We start from the raw sequence: 20,046 nt of genomic DNA on the forward strand, positions 1-20,046 counted from the left end.
ATTGGGATTAAAAAGTGAGATATGAACATTTCCTAGAGATGCGTGCTTCTGTTTGTGGAATTATTTTTTGCTATTTTTTTGTTAAGGCCTTTATTCTCAGATGTCAGAAGCTCATTTGAAGTGGATTTTTTCCTTCATTGTACCCTCAAATGTGTTATTTGTAAAAATTAAACTAATTAGACATTGAAATCAGGAAATAGTAAAAACCAAGTAGGTATAATTTAAGTTAGGGGCATTTAACATAGTTATCTAGCTAGCTTTTTTTTTTACTTTGATTACACATGTATCATAATACTTCATTACCTTGTACTCTACTTTGATTTCAATTACAAAACAGCAGTTCCCTCTGGGATAGTGCTGAGACTGATAGTGTAGTTATTTGAAAATAGTATTCTTGTGCTAAATAACTAATTTGTCTTGGAAACAGTATTTTTCATAGAACCATTCAATATCTCCTTATAACTAACTCCCTCCTTAATAAATGTTATTCTTGGATTATACAATTATTATATTATCAAAAGCATGTTTTCTTTTTCTTCATTTTTCTTTATTAAGAAATTTTCTACTTACTCCACATCCATCCACAGATTCCCCCCTCCTCCCTCCTCCCACCCCCCAGCCCTCTTTCCCAAGCCACCCCGCATCCCCACATCCCCAAATCGAGGTCTCCCATGGGGAGTCAGCAGAGCCCAGCACACTGAGCCTAGGCAGGTCCAAGCCCCTTTCCACTGTACCAAGGCTGTGCAAGGTGTCATACCACAGGCCCCGGATTCCCAGAAGCCTGCCCATAGACCAGGGACAGATCCCGATCCCCCTGCCTGGGTGCCCCCCAAACAGTTTGAGCCAAACAACCATCTTCCATATCCAGAGGGCCTAGTCCAATCCCATGGGGGCTCCACAGCCACCAGTCCACACAGCATGTTTTAAAAAAAGGTATCTGAGCAGTGTTGGAGGCCAGTAGATGGCTCTCTAAGTCAGTTTATCAATGATTTCCTTTGTGGCTCTTCCTGTCCTGTCAGATCTACTGTCACTGCTCCAGTTCAGATGCTCTAGATTCTCACCACTTTTCTTCCTTTTGTTCTGATTTGGTAATTTTATAGTATTTGTGTGTGTATGTGTATGTGTGTGTGGGGGCGTCCATTCGGTGGTTAATTTAGGGAATGATGGTTTCTGTTTTAGGGTGTTCTAATGACGTATTTAACTTCTTTAATAATATACTAAAGGTCTCCAGGTTTCTTTTGTATGTGAGTTTTGGCGGGTATCATTCCTTTTCATTGAGTTTATGTTTTCTGGGATTGGAGGAATTCTATTATGGTACTTCTTTTATTTCTGACATTAGTAACCTTGGTTGTCTTTCATTTTCTTTTCTTAGTCTACCTGAAGATTTACTGATTTTTATTGCTCTTAATAAATGCTCAACTTTTGTTTTGTTGAATTTCCTGTATCTAATTTTTTTACTTTTTATTTTTTTGGTTTTTTGAGACAGGGTTTCTCTGTGTAGTTTTGGTGCCTGTCTTGGAACTCACTCTGTAGCCCAGGCTGGCCTGGAACTCACAGAGATCCGCCTGGCTCTGCTTCCTGAGTGCTGGGACTAAAGGTGTGTGCCACCACCGCCTGGACCTGTATCTTATTTTTAATTTCATTGTTTTTTGCTCTATTTTTTGTTTACTTTGAATTTAATTTTCTCTACTTTTTCTAGTTTACTGGAATTGGAGACTTAGATGAATTTAACCCTTCTTATGTAAAATATATTCAGTGGTATAACTCTCCTCTAAGCACCACTTTATTTAGATTTTACAAATTTTCAGTTATCTTTTAGCTGAGACCATTTTTAAGTTTCCCTTGAGAGTTCCTTTTTAAGCCATATATTATTTAGCAGTGCTTTGTTTTGAAATGTCCCAGGGTTTTGTTGTTGTTGTTGTTTTTTTTGGTGTGTGTGTGTGTGTGTGTATGTGTGTGTGTGTGTGTGTGTGTGTGTGTGTGTGTGTGTGTGTGTGTGTGTTTGCATTCTAGTTTAATTTACCTGTGGTCTGAAGGCAGGTATCTGATGAGTTCTCAGCTTATAAAATATGATTTATGAACGAGAATGCTGTTTTCCTGGTGACTGTTGCAAAGGAACTTGAGAAGCGTGTGGTGCAGCTGAGGAATGGGTAGTCTAGATACTGGTCACCTGGCTGCTTGAGGGCCTGTGCCAGCAAGTGCGTCCTCATTGATCTTCTGCCTTCTGTGGCTGGCCATTCCTGATCAGCTGTTGAAAGTCTTCAGTGACTATGGTTGATTCATGTATTTCTTCTTGCAGTTCTGTCAAGTATTTTGTTACTCTTTTCTGCAGTTAAAGACCGTTTTGTATTCTTAGTAAGGGTTCCCCATAGAAGACACATAGGGATCTTGCTCTTTGATCTACTATGATGATCTCTGTCTTGGTGCACTTAAACCAGGGATGTTCATAGTGATCATGGGTATAGTTGACTTAATAACTGCCACATATGTGAATATTTTATAGTCTTGTTTGTGTTACCATGTTCCGATGTAACACGGTTTTTCTCTTTTGTCATTTTAAGTAAACATTTTATATGAGTATTTTCCTTTATTTCAATAATTTTTCTTTAGTGTTTGCCCTAGAACATTCATATTCATTTGAAATTAGTCTTAAATCCAGTGTCCAGATATGTCTAGGTTTGTATCAAGTTGACCAAAAACAATCACCACAGCAGAATCCACCTATTTTTAAAGAAATGTCTCAAAAGTCACTATCCCACTAATGCCCATTTATTCATTTTCCCAATGATACCTTCATTGTCCTCTTTCCCACACTTTGTACTTTGTGACCTCTATTTGAGTACCTCATTTTATTGTTTCCTGTGCTATAATTATCTAAGGGCTTCTCCTTTAAAACTTGATTTCTTTAAGGCTAGTGCCAGAGTCTGCAACAATGAAATATTCCTGTGTATGACAGATCTTACTTACATATTGAATGGATGCCTACCTTTTGGCAAAGCACTCATCCTTTAAGACCTGTTCAAAGTCACTTCTCTACCACCTCCCTAACTACTACACCTGCCACCGTCCTAGCAGTTTAGTGTTGGCTGTAGGTTTGGACCCTTTTCTGTAACCTTGTTTATTAGCCTTAAAATTTTGGCCAATGGGGTATACTTTGTAAATAAATATAGGTTGAATGCATAGTAGATTCTCTGTTAATTTGATACTCATTTTGATTCATCTAAAGGAATGTATGTATTTTTCTGTCTATCCCTTCCAAATTTTCACCCCATAAGGCTCATCTTTTTCTATAGAAGAATTTCCATCAATTTAGAATGGAGAATTTCTTTCTAAATGGAAGAAGCACTACTATTTTTTTTTCATTCTATGATTATCTTTGGGCACTTGTATGGAACCAGGCACAATTCTGGACAAGTATATGGTCACACCCTACCATGGACAAAAAGCCTGACTTTACGGATCTTACTTTTAGTTATAGAACCAGTCTATTAATGCTTATTGAGTTTAAATAGTTGAAATGATCACCTGTGAAGAAAACGTTCTTGCATTTTTGAGACATTGTCTTTTCTGTCTAACTCATGCTGGTCTCCCAAATCCCTCCTTAGTTTTCAGGGCATTGGGATTATAGGAATTTATCACCACACGCAGCTTTTTGTTTGTGTTTAATTACTTCTCTAAAAATTTCACTTCTATAGGATGAAGGTGTGTAATACATTATTTGTGTTTTTCAGTATACCTTTAAACCAAATAGTAGCTGCCTTTCATTGAATTTTTACTGTGTGCTAGGAGCTTGCATACCTTATTTAAAAACATTGCAAAATAGCTTTATTATTTCTATTTTTTAGATGAATAAACCAAGACTTAGTGATACTGATTTGCTTTAATCATGGCCTTTATTTAGGAAGCAGAAGAGTGAGGATTTAGTTTGAGGACAGTCTGTTTTTAGAGCTTATAGGTATTTATTGCACTGTGACCCCTTCCCATTTTGTTTTTATTTGTTCAAGACAAGCAAACTTCTGAAGACTTACCTGCTGTTCTTTTTTCCCAATAGCCACAATATGAGAACAGTTCAGTCCAGACTCCATTTTCAGAGCAGTCACTATCCCATCCCCAACAGGAAGAACTGGAGCAAAAACTAGCATCGACTGAGAAGGAAGTTTCACAGCTCAACGAGTTCCTCAAACAAAAACTAAACCAGTTTAGTGAGGAGAAGAAGAAGCTGGAGGAAAAGGTGAGTACTTTGTGTGAGATTGTGGTGGATCAACAGCTTTCTTCAGCAGAGCATGCTTGTGCGTCGTTTGCCCTAGTCCAGGCGCTCTGTCAGGTTATACATTTGTGTTAGAGTGATTAGTGCTACATGCTCCAACTTTCAAGAAACTTGTGCCGTCGGCAGAGATTTACGGATCTTCTTGAGGAATAAAAGTCTTTAGTATACTTCTCTAACTAGTAGTGAATTTTCTAAAACCAGATGCCTACACCAGTGACCCTTCGTTTCCTTATTCTAATTGTTTCTTGGTCTCATTGACTATACAGTACTGAGGAATGAAGTGAAGCTTATCTTCAGACACTTGCCTCAAGCTAGTAAGTTGGAGCCCCTTACTCTGAATCGGTAGATTTCATGTCATACATATGTGGTTTTATGTATCTATAAAAGACCTTGATCCACAAATGAGAGAAAACATTCAGTAGTTAACTTTCTGAGTCTGGCTTATTTTACTTAATGCGATGATCTCCATTTGCATCCATTTTCCTTCAAATGACATAACCCCATCCTTTATGGCTGAATTAAACTTCATTACATACACACACATACACACACACACACACGAGAGAGAGAGAGAGAGAGAGAGAGAGAGAGAGAGAGAGAGAGAGAGAGAGAGAGAGGAGAGAGAGAGAGAGAGAGAGAGGAGAGAGAGAGAGAGAGTTTGTGATATGTGTGTATGTATGTATTAAAACATCACATTGTCTTCATCCATTCATCTGCTTATTGACACCTAGGATGATTCTATAGGTTGTCAGTTGTAAATAATGCTGTAATAAACAAGGATGTGTATCTCTGTGGGGTGTTGACTTAGAGTCTTTCAGGTATATGCTCAGGAGCAGTGTAGGCTGAGTTATAATTCCGTTTTTAGTTTTATGAGTAACTGCTGTACTGATTTCCATAGTGGCTGGGCTAATTTACATTTTCTCCACTTCCTCCACATCCTCATTGTGGTTCTGTCATTCGCTGTCTTTATGGGAGCCTTTCTGAGCAGGGTGAGATCTAATCTCAGAGTAGTTTTAATTTGCATTTCCCTTACATGCTAAGGGCGTTGAACCTTTTGTTTTCTTCTATTATCCATTTCTACTTCATCTCTTGAAAATAGCCAGTTGATTCATTTCATTGGCCTGTTCGTTGACTGGGTTGGTTGTTTGTAATTGATCTCAGTTGTGAAAGAGTTTGTGAATGTGGGACGTGCAAGTTAAAGTTAGTAGAGTCAAATGAGTCTGTCAAATCTCCAGTTAAACCTCTACAGACTGGGGCTTACTAAGATGATCTGCTCTTGTTCTGTAGTAGATGTTAACTTCACATAATACCTCAACCCTAGAGTGACCTCAGTAGTGAGGCACCTTTACATTAGAATTTTAAGAAGGAAAATGTGGTACAAATTCACTTATGGTATGATATAAAAATATTTTTGCTTGAAGTATGTAAATTGGCTCACTTAACCCATTTTCTGTTTCTAAATATTTGGTAAGTTCTCCTGGCTTTGCAAGCTTTTAGTAACAAAATAACTGATGTATCTTCTTTTCTTAGTTCATGTAAAGTATTTTGATATAGCTCTAGAAAATTAGAAATTAGAATCTGTCCTCTAGAGATGAATATTTGCTTTGATGATTAAGAAAATATGTGAAATATGTATAGCTTTGTTTCTATGTCTTTTTTGGTACCTAATAAACCTTTTAAGATACAGAGTTATAATTAAATAATTTTAACATAATTTAATCTCAATGCAGTTTCAACATGAGCACAACATTATTTACGGGATAAAGAAATGAATAGCCTTATCCAAATTTGTACATGTATAGGCAATAAAAATTTGATCATTACTGCCAGATGCCTTAGTACAATTTTAAAATGCCATCTGTAAAAGCAAACAGATATCATGCAGATTCCTTATTTCAGACCTATACAAGTTTCGAGGAGAAGAGAAAGACTATTTGAATGATACAAGGCAGCTCTTAACTCAGTTGGTGATCTTTACTGTAAGCTGAGACTCAATGATAAATTCAGGATACCCAAGAATGAAACATTGATTTTGTAATTTTAGTAACTCAAAACAATTGAGGATTCATAATGTTTTCCTTTAGCTGAAAACCAGAGATAGATACATCAACAGCCTGAAAAAGAAATGCCAGAAGGAATCTGAGCAAAACAAAGAAAAGCAGAGAAGAATTGAGACCTTGGAAAAGTACCTGGCAGATCTTCCAACTCTAGATGATGTACAGAGTCAGAGTCTACAGGTAACGTGGTTAAACATGCAACTTTGAAATGCTTGCAAAATGTTTTAGAAATTTAGCTACTTAGAAATTACATACTCAATTACTGCTCCTAAGATATAAATTGACTCGAAACTGTTCAAAAAGAATAAACAAATCTCTCTTCTGTTGTTAGTATGTGATTACCTTTGTAATAAACCTACATGGTAACTGTCTTACTTAGTGTTCTGTTTTTCAAACTATTTTTTATTGTATGTATGTATGTGTGATGTATGTATGGAGGTCAGAGGGAACTTTGTGGAATTGGTTTTGTTCTATCTCTATGTAGATTTCACGTATGAAACTCAGGCATCAGACTTGCATTTATCTTCATCTGCTGAGCCATCTCTTTGGCCTCTAACATTCTATTCTATTTTTAAAAGGTGGTAGTTTCTAAACATAGCTGTTTACTCTACCTTATATCCACATTCACTCTAGTTTTGGTTTTGTCTAATGTTCTCTGGGATTCAAGGCTGGTCAAGACTTGAGTATGTTTATAGATGTTTATTTTCTTCACTAGTTCTTAATCTTGCTGTAATTTTTAATATGCCTTGATCTGTAATCTCTCTTCACTCCTCTGACTTCTATTTTTCCTTTCTTAATACCTCATTCAGTCTCTTTACCAGTTCTGGTGAAGGCTTCTTGAAACATGGATTCACTCCAGTTATCTCAGACCTTCCAAGCCATAGGTTCTCAGTCTAGGCGCCAACACCATTTGGGGAGCAGTTGTTCTGTGTAGTCTGCCTTGTACACTGCAGGAGAAGTAGTTCTTGTAATCAGTCCTTCTGGCCTCTACCTCCTAGATGATCATAGTGCTGCTCTCTTTCCCAACGCAAACAATGGACATTTGTCAATGTCTGTGGAGGTAAAAATCATCTTCGGTTGAGAATTGTTTATATAATTTCAGGATGTATATAGAAAGAAAATTAATTTATAAATTATAAAACTAAGAGAGATTAATATAGGAAGGCACTAAAGGACCATAGGAGATTACATGAGCAGAAAGAGGCAGCAGTAGAGAATTAAAACACATAGGATCATAATACCTAATACCCAGTAGGATAGCCACTGCCAAGAGTCATGGTGCTCATAGACCCTGGTTATAACAGTGTTATTTACAAGAATCAAAGTACAGAACCAGTAAAGTGTCCACAAGTTGATGAGTAGATACACAGTAGATAGTACATACATAGAATGGACTATTGTTGGGTCTTCTAAAGGAAGGAAATTCTTACACACTCTTCAGCATGGATAACCTGGAGAACATTTTATAATAAAACAGGAATAGTAAAATAAGCCAGTCATAAATAGGCAATATTGTATAATTGTATTGTATGAGATCCAAAAGCAGTCAACTTACAGAGACATAGAAAGTAGTATTGTAGGATGCCATGGAGTGGGGTAAATAGTAATTGGAAAGAAATTTAATGGCTACAGGTGCATAAGATAAGTTCTGGGAATTGTCACACTAACAATCTGAATGTACCTAATAGTAAAGAGTCATACATGCAGACATGGTTATGTTATGATGTTAATTATATATTTTTTATGTTTTACCACACTTAAAAAAATTTAAAAATTATGAACCTTTCTGTTTCAGAAATGTTATCTAGTCTTCTGCTTCGTAATCCATTCTCCCAATTCTTTCAAATAAAGGAAGAGGCAATGTGAAGTTCTTTAGATATAGAATGATTATAAGCGAACAGTCTATTTAACCCTGAGAAGAGTAGTAATTTTAATGGCAGTATATTTAGTATTGCATGCAATGCAAACTGTAAACATTTTTCCTTAGCTGCAAGTCCTTGAAGAAAAAAACAAGAATTTGCAGGAGACTTTGATAGACACAGAGAAGAAGCTTGAGGAGATTAAGAAGCAATGTCAAGATAAAGAAATGCAGCTACTGTGCCAGAAGAAGAAGGAAAAGGAGCTGGTGACTTCTGTTCAGAGGTGAGGAACCTTTCATGTCTTCATGCTCTTTAACTTGCCAGGATCATCATTGTTACCTTAGGAAGGTGCAATATGATTTCACTGAAGCTGATTGAATCAGTAGTAATTTGATATTTTTAAGCATTATACCAGCATCTTGCCAAAAATTTTAGATGGAAATAGCAAAACAATGAACAAAGAAAGTCAACTCAACAACTAAAGCCTGAAAATACCATTGCAAACTCTTTAGTTGAAAGTTTTATCAAAACAAGTAAAAATTCTAAACAGCAGAAAGTAACCTGTAAAATACACTACACTCCTTCATAGAGAGTGCACTGTAGGGGATTGATGGGCTTTGATTTCATCTCTCTGAAGGGCCAATTTTCATGTACTTTCCAGACCTCCCTGCACATCTCACAGCAGTTTGCACTTTAAAATCCAAGTCTCCAGTGACAGTGACTAGCATTTGTTGGCCTCCTCAGCTTGTGCTCAAATGTGGAAAATTTTATTATAAACCTAGAACACTGTTGCATGCATCAGTTTATATTCTATTGTAACCTTTAAATCTTATTGTTATTAGTCGTGAATAGATTGAACTATCTGAAAGAGTCAAATAATAAAACAGCAAAAAACTGCGGGCAAGAAATCCTGAAATCTGAAATACACTTGGTTTACTATTTTCTCTTGGATTTCAGTACTGTGAACTCTCTGATTTCTTTTCTTGATGTCAGTTCCCAAAACTGTCACAGTTTGGAGTTTACATTTTTATCCTAGTATTTTTTTCTTTCTTGCACTTTAATTTTTTTAGAAATCCATAATTTATACCAACTCTTTAGTCTTAAAAGTACTTCCTGGTCTTCACTAATTTAAACATTTTATCTTTGTTGTCAAAAATGAAAACAGCGCATGAGTTCTGTTTCGTAGGCCGCAGTAATTGAGGAAACTTAAACTGTGGAGTTGGAGCTGTCGTAGCAGTTGTGGAAGATTGCGGAGTGCTGCTTTGTCCCATGTTTGCTTGTGGAGATTTGTGGTGCTTTCTGTGTTCTCTTTTGTTAGGGTTTTATAGAACACCGAGCCAGCCACAAACGCTTAATTGGCAAAGATTAGTATAATGTATTCCAGAAAACATTTTCCACTTTCAATTTGATCTTGAGGCTGACAGAGATAATATCTTTAAAGATTCCTCTTGCTTTTAGGTAAAAGCTTTTTTTTTTTTTTTTTTTTTTTTTTTTTTTGGTTTTTCGAGACAGGGTTTCTCTGTGTAGCTTTGCGCCTTTCCTGGAACTCGCTTTGGAGACCAGGCTGGCCTCGAACTCACAAAGATCCGCCTGGCTTTGCCTCCCGAGTGCTGGGATTAAAGGCGTGTGCCACCACCGCCCGGCAAAAGCTTATTTTTAACTCTCCAGTATTTATATTGGCAGTGGAGTCACTTATTGTTGAGGGATAGTAATGGTATTTACTTGGGTCTAGGAAATTTCTTATAGTTTGAAAGAACTTCAGATGTACATATGACTACGAATGATATCATTACATTTTATAATGTTTCTGAACTTTTTTTAATTTTTAAGAAAAATTAAAGTAAAAATTTTCATTAGAAATGAAAAGGTAAAATATATAATAATGCATAAGTTAGTTCCACTTTTCAAAAACTTTCTTACTTTTGGAAATGGCCTTGCTACGTAATCCAAACATGTATGCATGAAAGTTAACTTGGTGGTGTGCAGCAATGTGGTACATTCCCTCCTTAGTGCTGGCTCTTCTTTACGTTTTAAAGGTTTTGTATGTGCATGTGGGTGTGTGTGGGTGTATGACAGCCAGGGATCAACTTCTGGTGTCCTCCTCTGGAGTTATCTACCTTGGTGTTGGAGACAGAGTCTCTCAGTGGTCAGAGACTTGAGTGAGGCTAGCTATGGATGAGCTCCAGGGACCTGCCTGTCTCCACCTCCCCACTGCTGGTTTACAAGCCTGGTTACCGTGCTTGCTTTATTAACGTGGGCTTTGGGGATACAAGTCAGGTCCGTGGGCTTGTCCAGACTGACTTATCCCCCAAACGAAAAGAGTTTAATGTAAAGTACGTTTTATCCTCTTTGTAATGCTGTTAAGTACACGGAACATAGTGTCGTACACCAGGTTGGCCAAATACAGTTGTAGTTTGAAAAAGTAAGTACCTTACAACAGTCAACAATGTATCACGAAACAGTACACCACATCAGTACCCCATGAATGATCACTGGGGCCATTAGGTATGAATACATCTACAGCCCTTATTCTGCCACCTGGTGTTATCAGTTCGTTTTCCCAAACCTAAGTAGTGTCATTTCTTCTTATTGAAGAAGATGGATTCAGATTGCTATAATGCTTAAAAAAAAAGAGAGAGAAAAAAGAAAAACCAAAATCTGCAGCTTGTTTGTTTTGACAGAAGGTCTTGCCATATGTAGCCCTGGCTGGCCTGATACTCACTATTTAGCTCAGGATGGCCTAGAACTCACAGTAGTCCTTCTATCCTAGCCTTCTAAGTGCAAGGTTTCCAATTATGCATTACCATGCCTGGAAGACTTTGCAACTCTTGAGAATAATTCTTTTTTTCCCCCCAGCTGTTATTGTTGGGTGTTGGTTGTTATTGTTAATGACATGGTTTGCTTTTACCAATTACTAATCTTCCATTCTGATGGCTAACACCTCCTTTCCCTGTATCTTTTATTTTTTTTTATTGAGAAAGCTCTTTTCATACAATACATTTTGATCGTTTTTTCCCTCCTTCAGCTCCTCCCAGATCCTCTTACCTCCCTACCCAAACACACACACACACACACACACACACACACACACACACACACACACACACACACAGAATCAAAATAAACAAGCAACAGATGGGTAAGATAAAAAATGTCCAAGCAAAGCAAAATGAGACGAAAAGTCCAAAAGAATACCGTTGAGTTTGTGTTGCCAGCCATCCCTAGGCATGGAGTCTGTCCTTAAGTGGGGTTGATCTACCCAGTGAGACTGCACTGGAAGAAACTGACTGGTTTTTAATATGCCAAAAGAGCCTCCTTTGTCATAGACAGCATGACAAACCTGAGCAAGCTGTTGGCATTGTAGAGCCACATTCTTATTAATGAAGGGAAAATAATTCTGTTGGGTTGGAAACAGCAATCCCTACAACCGAAGTTTCGCCATGCTCAGAGAAAAGGCAGAAAATAATTCTGTTGGGTTGGAAACAGCAATCCCTACAACCGAAGTTTCGCCATGCTCAGAGAAAAGGCAGGAACATATATCCACATTCTTAATCTCCCCACCCTACTCATCTTGGTCAAGTAATACTCTACTGAACCAGTGTTTCAAGAAATGCTCATGTAGGGAAGAAGGAAGGAACAGGCTTAGATTACAGAGTTCAGCTTTATGAAATGGACTTCAGTGGGAACTAGGGATGCCACACTATAAGCAGCTCTGACTTCAGATTTCTAAAATAATGACCAGCCTCTCTTATCTAGTTATGGGCTCTTTTTCTGTAAGTACATAGCTATTTGTATATTTTTCTATGAATCTTAATTGTTTGATTTAAGATATTTCTTCATGAAATTGTTTTTTTCTAAATAACAGTTTACAACAAAAAGTAGAAAAATGCCTTGAAGATGGAATCCGCCTTCCCATGTTAGATGCAAAACAGCTTCAAAGTGAAAATGATAATCTCAGAGAGCAGAATGCAACCGCTAGTAAGGTGAGTAGACGCTGTGAGAGCAGAGGTCAGATCTGTCCTGTTGAGTACGTGAATCTTAGAGTTTTCTGTGTGGTTTACAATTTTAGTGATATTTAATAGCAAAAATAGTTAGCTTGCTTTGATTTAGAAAGTAGCAGTTTAATATATTATAACCTATTTAAACTTAAAGCCAAAACAAAAGGAGATATTTTCCCCTAAATTATTTGAAGTCTGTCTCAAAGTTATTTTTATAAATAAACAAGTTTCATTAGGAATTACAGGAAAATGTTTCACTTTTACTTATGGGTGCTCCAAGTCATCTTGCACTTTGAAGGATATTTAACTATGAATGCTTCTGTAAAATAAAGACATTTACAAATAAACTCTTCTCTTTTGAATTTTCTTGAGGTATTGACGCTTTTTTAAAGTAATGGAAAAAGATTCAGACTAATTTATTTGCTGTGTTTTAGATAATAGAGAGCCAGCAGGATGAAATTAACAGAATGATTTTAGAAATTCAGGTAAGGAATATTTTGTTCATATTTTAGTGTATCTGTATGCTAATCTACTCTTACTGCCTTTATTACCTAACAGTACTAACATACATGTATATCTGTATGAAAATATAATATTAGTAGTACCTGAGATAATTATAAATTATTTACTAGTAATCTGAGCAGAATGCATAATGTGCATGTATGCAGTTGTGAAATACCAGAATTTACTAATTTGGTGAACCAGTTCTCCAAAGGAATTTGAAGACTCTTCCCCTCTTTGCTGCTCCCTTCAGTAATTGGCCATAATCTCTCTCAGGTACAGAATGCGTTTGATTCAGGTTGTCAGATCTAATCATGAGAGAGAATGGAATGGTGTTAGTCTACGTATCATTTAATTTACATATACTAGAAACATCTAGAAACATATTCCCAACCCAACTCTGCCCATTTTGTGTTGTTTTCCTCCATCAAATTTTCTCCAGACGTCTATAATGTTCTCCGCAGTGCCCCATTGGTGCTGCCTGATGTCGAGATCTCTAATACCGCTGTCTCTCCTGTTTGGTTTTCTGAGTTTCTCCCCTACTGCCTTTGTACTGTAGTGCCTATAGTGCTAGTTAGGTGATGTTCACCCATTACAGAGATGATGTAATGTTGTCATTTGTAGGATACTTCTGTTATGTACCAGTTAAACAATAGATTCTAAGTATGACATCCCCACAATCTGTTTTTATAGTTTCTTCCTACCTATGTATCCTGAGCATGCATACCGTGCTTGTATATGTGCACATGATGCCTCAGTAAATTTGAGTAAAAATTGTTGTTCCCCTAAGTGCCTATGCCCTTCCAAGAATGTGCATATATCATAACCTCCTCAGCTGTGAAGATTCTACAGAGCATTATTTAATACAGCGTATTTAATATGTATTTAATACAGCATGGAAACATGGTCCCCAGCCTTTAGGCAGAATTGACAGTGCTCTGTTTAGTTTCCCTCTCCTCCTAATAACACTGTTACTCTTTCTGTATTACCAAATGATAGCATGTTACGTGTTTATACTCTGGTAGCTCAGCTGAGGAGTTAGAACTTATCAAAACTCTGGACACATAATGTACACTTTATAAGTTTGGAAGCTAATGGGTCTTTAATTCCTTTATTATTTGCCAGATATTTAATGGAGCCCTTACCTGTACGGTGGACAGAGTTCTTGAATTTCGTTAGTGAGCAAACCAAGTCTCGAGTTAGTCTAATGGGTTGGGTTGGAAAAAATGGAAATTAAACATCAAGTCCTATTTTTTTCTGTTATAAAGTGCTATTTAGAAACATAAGTAGGATAGAGGGCAGTGACAGAGAGGACTCCACATGAAAGAGTGACCATGGAAGTTTTGTAAAGGAGGTAATATGTGAGAAGAGTCTTCAATGAGGATAACCAGGGGGAAGGATAGCACAAGCTAGGGAAAGGAAGCAACAGATGCCCTAAGCTGTCTGGTGTGTTCCAGTACCAGCAGGGAGGCTGCTGTCCTAGAGAGGGGATTGCAGCAGTGAAATGGGATGAAATGGAGGAAAGTAGCCTGGACAAGTTGACCAGTGTGTAGATTTTACTCTTTGTATGACAGAAAGCCATTGGACAGATATTACTGAAGAATTTTTTAGAGTCATACATCCTAATTCCAACAATACTTTGAGAGCTTGTTTGGAGGTTCTAGCAGGGAACACAGTTACTCATATACACTAGGGGAAACAAAGGTCCTCTGTGAGGAAGGTCATCTTTGTTGATAGACTATGTAGCTTAGGGAAGGACCCACATGGATCAGTAAGGAAGGGAGGGGACCCACTACCAGATAGCCTTATGAGAGAATGAACTCTAGTCATTGCATAACAATTATCACAGCCATATCACCCTCATTGACGCTCATGTATCAGAATTAAATGCATTCTGTCTTCTGTTGCCTGTGTTAAATGATTGATCTATGATTTAAATAATTTCAAGAATTCATTGATGGGTTGATCCCAAAAGGTTATGACCTTTATGTTTCTTAACAGAGCTTCTGTTGTTCTACATGTTAGAACCACGGAACTGTTAGGTGCTTCCAAAAAGTGGATCTAGCAAGGTTTCATTAAATTTACAATAATCGATGCATGGATTTTTAAAAAGATGTTATTTTTTAAAATTATTTGTGTGTAGGCTTGTGCACATGAATGCAAAGGCCTTTAGAGGCCAGAAGAAGGTGTCAGCTACCCTGTAGCTGGAGTTACAGGTGATTGTGAAGTTACAATCTGAGTTACACCTGAAATGGGTGCTGAGAGCTGAACTTGGGTCTTCTGCAAAAGTGGCCATCCCTCTTAACTTTTGAGCCATGTCACATGAATTTTTTTTCATGAAACTTGAGCCCATGATACCTGGCAGTTTGTGTATGTTACATACATTTGTTCACATTATGATAATGCAGTATTTATTTGTGTAAATTAAAATTTGCATACTCCATTTTATTCCAATCTTTAGTCACATGTAAATATATTATTATTGCATGTAAGTTAAGTATGTAGAAGAATGTGATTCATGCCATTTTTTCTTTTACCTTAAATACTTGAACATACTTTTTTTTTTATTTCTTCAAGAAAACTGGAATCAAATTAATAAAGTATTTATTTCCAAATATCTTGGCCCAGACAGTATATTCATTAATTTCTGTTACATTTTGAAGTGATGGCTTATTTTTTTCTCTTTTGCCCTTAGCATCTCATTTATAAATTATGTCTGTCTAGGTCCTGGATAGGCTTAGTATGTAGTTTACTCACGAAAGTCATGTCGCATGGATTTGATTACCTTTTTTATTCTCCCTTTACTTAAGACCTCCTTCCCCTCTTACGTTTTTTTCCTTGCCTCATTACCTATATCCATGCTCACATGGATTCTCACAAAAACTAAAATATAAGACCCAAATATGTGATAAAACATGTAGTGTTTGTTTTTCTAACTCTGGGTCCCATTGCTTAATATAGTTTCTAGTTCCATCTATTTTCCTGCAAATGCCACAATTGCATTTTTCTTTGTAGTCAAATAAAGTTCCAGAGTGTTTATGTACCACCTTTTCTCATATCTATTCATCTGTTGATGTGCATGTAGACAGCAATAAACATGGATGTGCAAGTATTTCTCTAATATAATTCAGAATTTTTATGATATACATCCAATAAACCCCCCGTTTTTATCTCCAACTCAGAATTCTCCCTTTCATATTTGTGTGTCCAGATTCCTGTTCAGTATTGCCACACTATTGAACACATTTGACATAACACATTAAAAACAAAAACACCAAAACTGTTTGAAAAAAAAAAATCCACCGAAAACCCTGCCCTACCTCCCAGTTCTGAACTTAACCTTAATTTTTAGCACATGTTTCTCAGGAAATTCCATGACCTTTAAAATATATCCCTCTCCACCTTCCGCCTGTTCAGCATCGTCCAAGCTATTTTTATTTCTCCTGTGGTGTTGCTCTTCCTGCCTCTACCCTTGTGTTCTCATAGTCTGTCTCTTCTTGAGTGATACTGTTGGACAGAAATCAGATCACGTATTTCTGCTCAGAGCTCGTCAGTAGTTTCTCTTAACCAAAGTAATGATCCAAGTTCTCCCATAAATGTATGACGCCTGTAACACTCTTCTGAGTCCTGCTTTGCTCTGGAACTGTAGTCACCCTGCTTTTGTTGCTCCGCTTTCCTTTACTCAAACAGAAGGCGATAGCTGCCCCAGCATTTCTGCACCGACTGAAGCTCTCTCAGTAGCTGGCCCTTGATCACATCAAACCTTTGCATCAGTATCAGCTTTTTTTTCCATGGACCCTTGTCCCCTATTTTGAGATTTCGTATCAGTTTTCCTACCATGCTCTTGTTCATTCTCTACAACAGTAAACAAACTAATATAAAATATTATCCAGCTATAATTTATTTCGTCTTTTTCTTCTTAGTAAAAATTCCACAAAGTCCAACAGCTTTGGCTGTGTTCACTGATGTATCACCTAGTACAAAGAACAATCTGTTCATAGATAATCACATGAAGTAGTATTGTTTGGGTAACTCTTGTGGGACATGTGTGTATGTATGTATGCACATGCATTCGTGTGTGTGTGTGTGTGTGTGTGTGTGTGTGTGTGTGTGTGTGTGTGTGTGTGCAATACTAGTATGTTTTTCTTTTCAAATGATTCCTTTTAAGTTGGGTTCCAGATTATGTAGAGTCTATTGGCAAAAGCACAGATTTCCTTCATATGAATTATTTGTGTATTTCTAGATTCTTATATCTAAACAACACATGCACTTAAAACCACTTTTCAACTTCAGAAATGCTCATAGTTAATGCCAAGAGGTTATGAACTTAGCAGAGTCTTAAGACTGTTAAGTCTGGAATTTAAGGAAGGTTTTTGACATTTCAAACCTAATTCAATCCTTTAATTTATTAATCCTTAACATGGCTAATGAAACACAAATAGATTGGCATTCTGCATTTCACAACAGCCAAATGTTTATTTCAGAAAATATGGATCATTCATTTATACATATTAGGGAGCCATTATTTGTAGCAATTATATTTTAAAAGTCACAAGATTTCAAAACTGCTTTGAAAATTCTTTGTGAAATAATATTTATTATTCATTCCTGATAGAACAAATTAGCTGAAATGTCTATCAAATTTTCTAGGTTTTCTGCATAGAAAAATAACTATTAACTTGGTATTATGAATTTTTACATCAAAATAAATATAATGTGCATTTGCATTTATAAACACTAGAAAGTATTACAAGAGCCCTTGTGGGCATTAGGTAAAATATCCGAACTACTTCAACAACCCTTTTTCTGTTCAGTGGTGGGTGACTGAAAAGGAAATAAGCATGATGTTGATTACTGCCTGAACCGTGCTTGACTTTGGAGATGTAGGTGACAGTCATGGTTTGTTCTTTCATCTCTTGAGACAATAGCATTATTCCACTCCTAACCCTTATGTATACACGTCTTCACACAATTTAGGAGAAATTAACTGCTGTGGTGGATGAGGTGCTATGGTCTACCAGCCTCAGCACCAGAGCTAGAGTCATCCTTGGAAGCAGACAGGAGAGTGTGAACTCACTCTCCCACGGGGCTTCCTGAAACCCAGCCAGTACGACACGGGAGCCTGAGGTTATTGCAGTTTTCCTTCTTGTGACACTATTGCTAAATACTTCCAGGTCCTGATAGAAAAGTCTGCCTGTTTTGCATCTCTCTTGATTTCAGTTTTACATGGAAACACATTCGTCACTAGCTAATTGTCATTCCTAGTCAACCTGGCTCTGAGTTGATCAGAGGGCAAAACACTAAGCTTTTAAGGGATTGCATTATGAAAATAGCCTCTTTAGGCCCAGTTTTTATTGTTAAAATGTGAGCTTTAAAGAGTCTATCTGTGCTAGTTTTCTCTATAATTCTAATAAAGCCATGTATCTTAAGAAAATATCAATTGAATTCTGGAGTGTAGATAAATAATCTTGTCGGGCCAGGAAGCATAAATCTCCAAGTAGATAATAAATCTCCATATATCATTCAGTCAAATGAAGTTGCAAAACAGTTGCAGTGTCAGAAAAAAAATAGAGAGCTTTCCTTTGGGGTTGTATTGTCAACTGCATTTTGAGGGAATGGAAAACAAGTTTGTGTAAGAAAATAAAATATACTTGTTCAAAGGTTTGATTCCTTTTTATGTAACCTTTAAGTCTTTAAATAGTCTTTCCGAGTTTTATCAAATGAAATTTAAAAACAGTAAGTTAAATATGTGCCCCTTACAAAACAGTCAGTGTCAAGTCTGCCTCTGTGAGCCTCTTTTTCCCTTACATGCGGAGATGTTAGGATGGTACACATTCATAATGGGCGTGTGCTATTCGGTAGTCAGTATACTAAAGCAGTTGTAGTTGAGAATAAGTACAGACTTGTAGAAAAGTGAATTCTCTTCCCTGGTCGGTTGTAAGTTTATTGATTTCATGGTCTAACCACAGGGGAGAAAGTTGATAGAAACACCTAGGAACCCTAGGAAACTATTGAGTTTATGACAAGGTCTTTCTGTAGGAGTCAGCTGGGATGACTCAGGTATGCCTAAGGTGCCTTCTATGCTGCTCTGGCACACTAGGAGTTCTTTTCACAGTACTGTCTTATCTACATGATATGCAATTTTATAATGGAGTAAAGAGATCAGTTTTCAGAGTTTCCTCTGGCCTGAGTTTGGGCTCATGTTCACTGTTCAGGACAGTCTAAAAAGAATGGGGAGCTTAGCTAAAAATAATTTTTTTAAAAACTGTCTTATTCTACTGTTTCACGCATAAGAAAAACGTAACAAAGTATTACTTTGTTGCCAATACACTCCTAACACCAATTAATAAAATAAGAGTTATTTGTAGTATAACACTAGATAGAAAGCTCAATTTGACATGTTTTACACAGGTTAAAAACTTCTTTGGTATTGCTTCCCTATTCTTTGGATCTAATATGAATTGTTTTAGAGGTGACAACTTTGTCATAGAAGGGACTAGGGAGGCAGGAAGATCTGAAGTATTGGAGTCTGTTAGGTGGACATGTGACTTTTATGTGCTAACGTATTTGCTCTACAGTTTTGACGTTGTTGTCATTTTAGTCTATGCAAGGGAGACTTTGTAAAGAGAAGCTGACTGCCAAGAGCATGGTGGAGGAGCTAGGAAGGAAAGAAGGCAGCCTCCACAGGGTAACAGAAGCCCTGCTCCAAGTGAGTCACCCCGATTCTCCAGCCCTTTAAAGTCAATGCTTGCTTTGTGCATGTTCGATGTGGGACATGTTCAAACCGGAGGTTTGACTTTGATGTGTTGATTAATAAAATTATCAGGCTTCATAAGAAAATGCTAACAAAAAGACAGGCTTTATATATCCAGTTTTCATGACTTAACTAGGTAGAGTCAAATGTTACACATGCACTAAGACCCAGAGTGCACAAAGGCGGCATAGCTTGAACATGAGCACAGTCCTCAAGGGACTGCAGCACAGCTGCTGCAGATCACACTCTGTCCTGACCTGTGTCTAAGGACATGTTACATACAGTACATGGGAACCTCCTGAAGTGGAGGACATTTTCTTACTAACCACAGTACGATTATCATGCCCAATCAAAATGATGACTCCTTGATGTTGATAATAGTCTTGTCTGTATTCACATTGCTCCACTTCACCAAGTATTTGTTCAGTGGCTGTGGAAGACATTATTCCTTCGAGGGCTACCCATGCATTTCATTACGGTGTCTTATAAATCCAAGGTGCCATTCTTCCCGTGTTACTGTCCTTTTGAAGAAACTAGAAGCACATTCATCTCATAGACTTACAGATTGTCACACCCTTTAGATTTGTCCAATTGCTTCCTTAATGGTACC

The 20,046-nt window shown here is 37.1% G+C and overlaps 1 protein-coding gene across 3 annotated transcripts in view; it reads left to right on the plus strand.

Annotated features, from left to right (window-relative positions):
* Window positions 1–20,046, plus strand: part of Cep85l (centrosomal protein 85 like) — a 119,660-nt gene that overhangs the window by 90,023 nt on the left and 9,591 nt on the right. For 2 of the 3 annotated variants that reach the window (XM_052751334.1, XM_052751333.1), the window contains exons 6-11: window positions 4,052–4,231; window positions 6,352–6,504; window positions 8,312–8,466; window positions 12,049–12,166; window positions 12,616–12,666; window positions 19,284–19,391. In XM_052751334.1, the coding sequence (XP_052607294.1) occupies window positions 4,052–4,231; window positions 6,352–6,504; window positions 8,312–8,466; window positions 12,049–12,166; window positions 12,616–12,666; window positions 19,284–19,391 (765 nt within the window). The remainder of the gene's footprint in view (window positions 1–4,051; window positions 4,232–6,351; window positions 6,505–8,311; window positions 8,467–12,048; window positions 12,167–12,615; window positions 12,667–19,283; window positions 19,392–20,046) is intronic. The other variant, XM_052751335.1, reaches the window with a different exon arrangement.

Source organism: Peromyscus californicus, unplaced genomic scaffold (assembly GCF_007827085.1).
Source record: "Peromyscus californicus insignis strain IS unplaced genomic scaffold, ASM782708v3 Scaffold_22__1_contigs__length_63687245, whole genome shotgun sequence".
Taxonomy (NCBI): domain Eukaryota; kingdom Metazoa; phylum Chordata; class Mammalia; order Rodentia; family Cricetidae; genus Peromyscus; species Peromyscus californicus.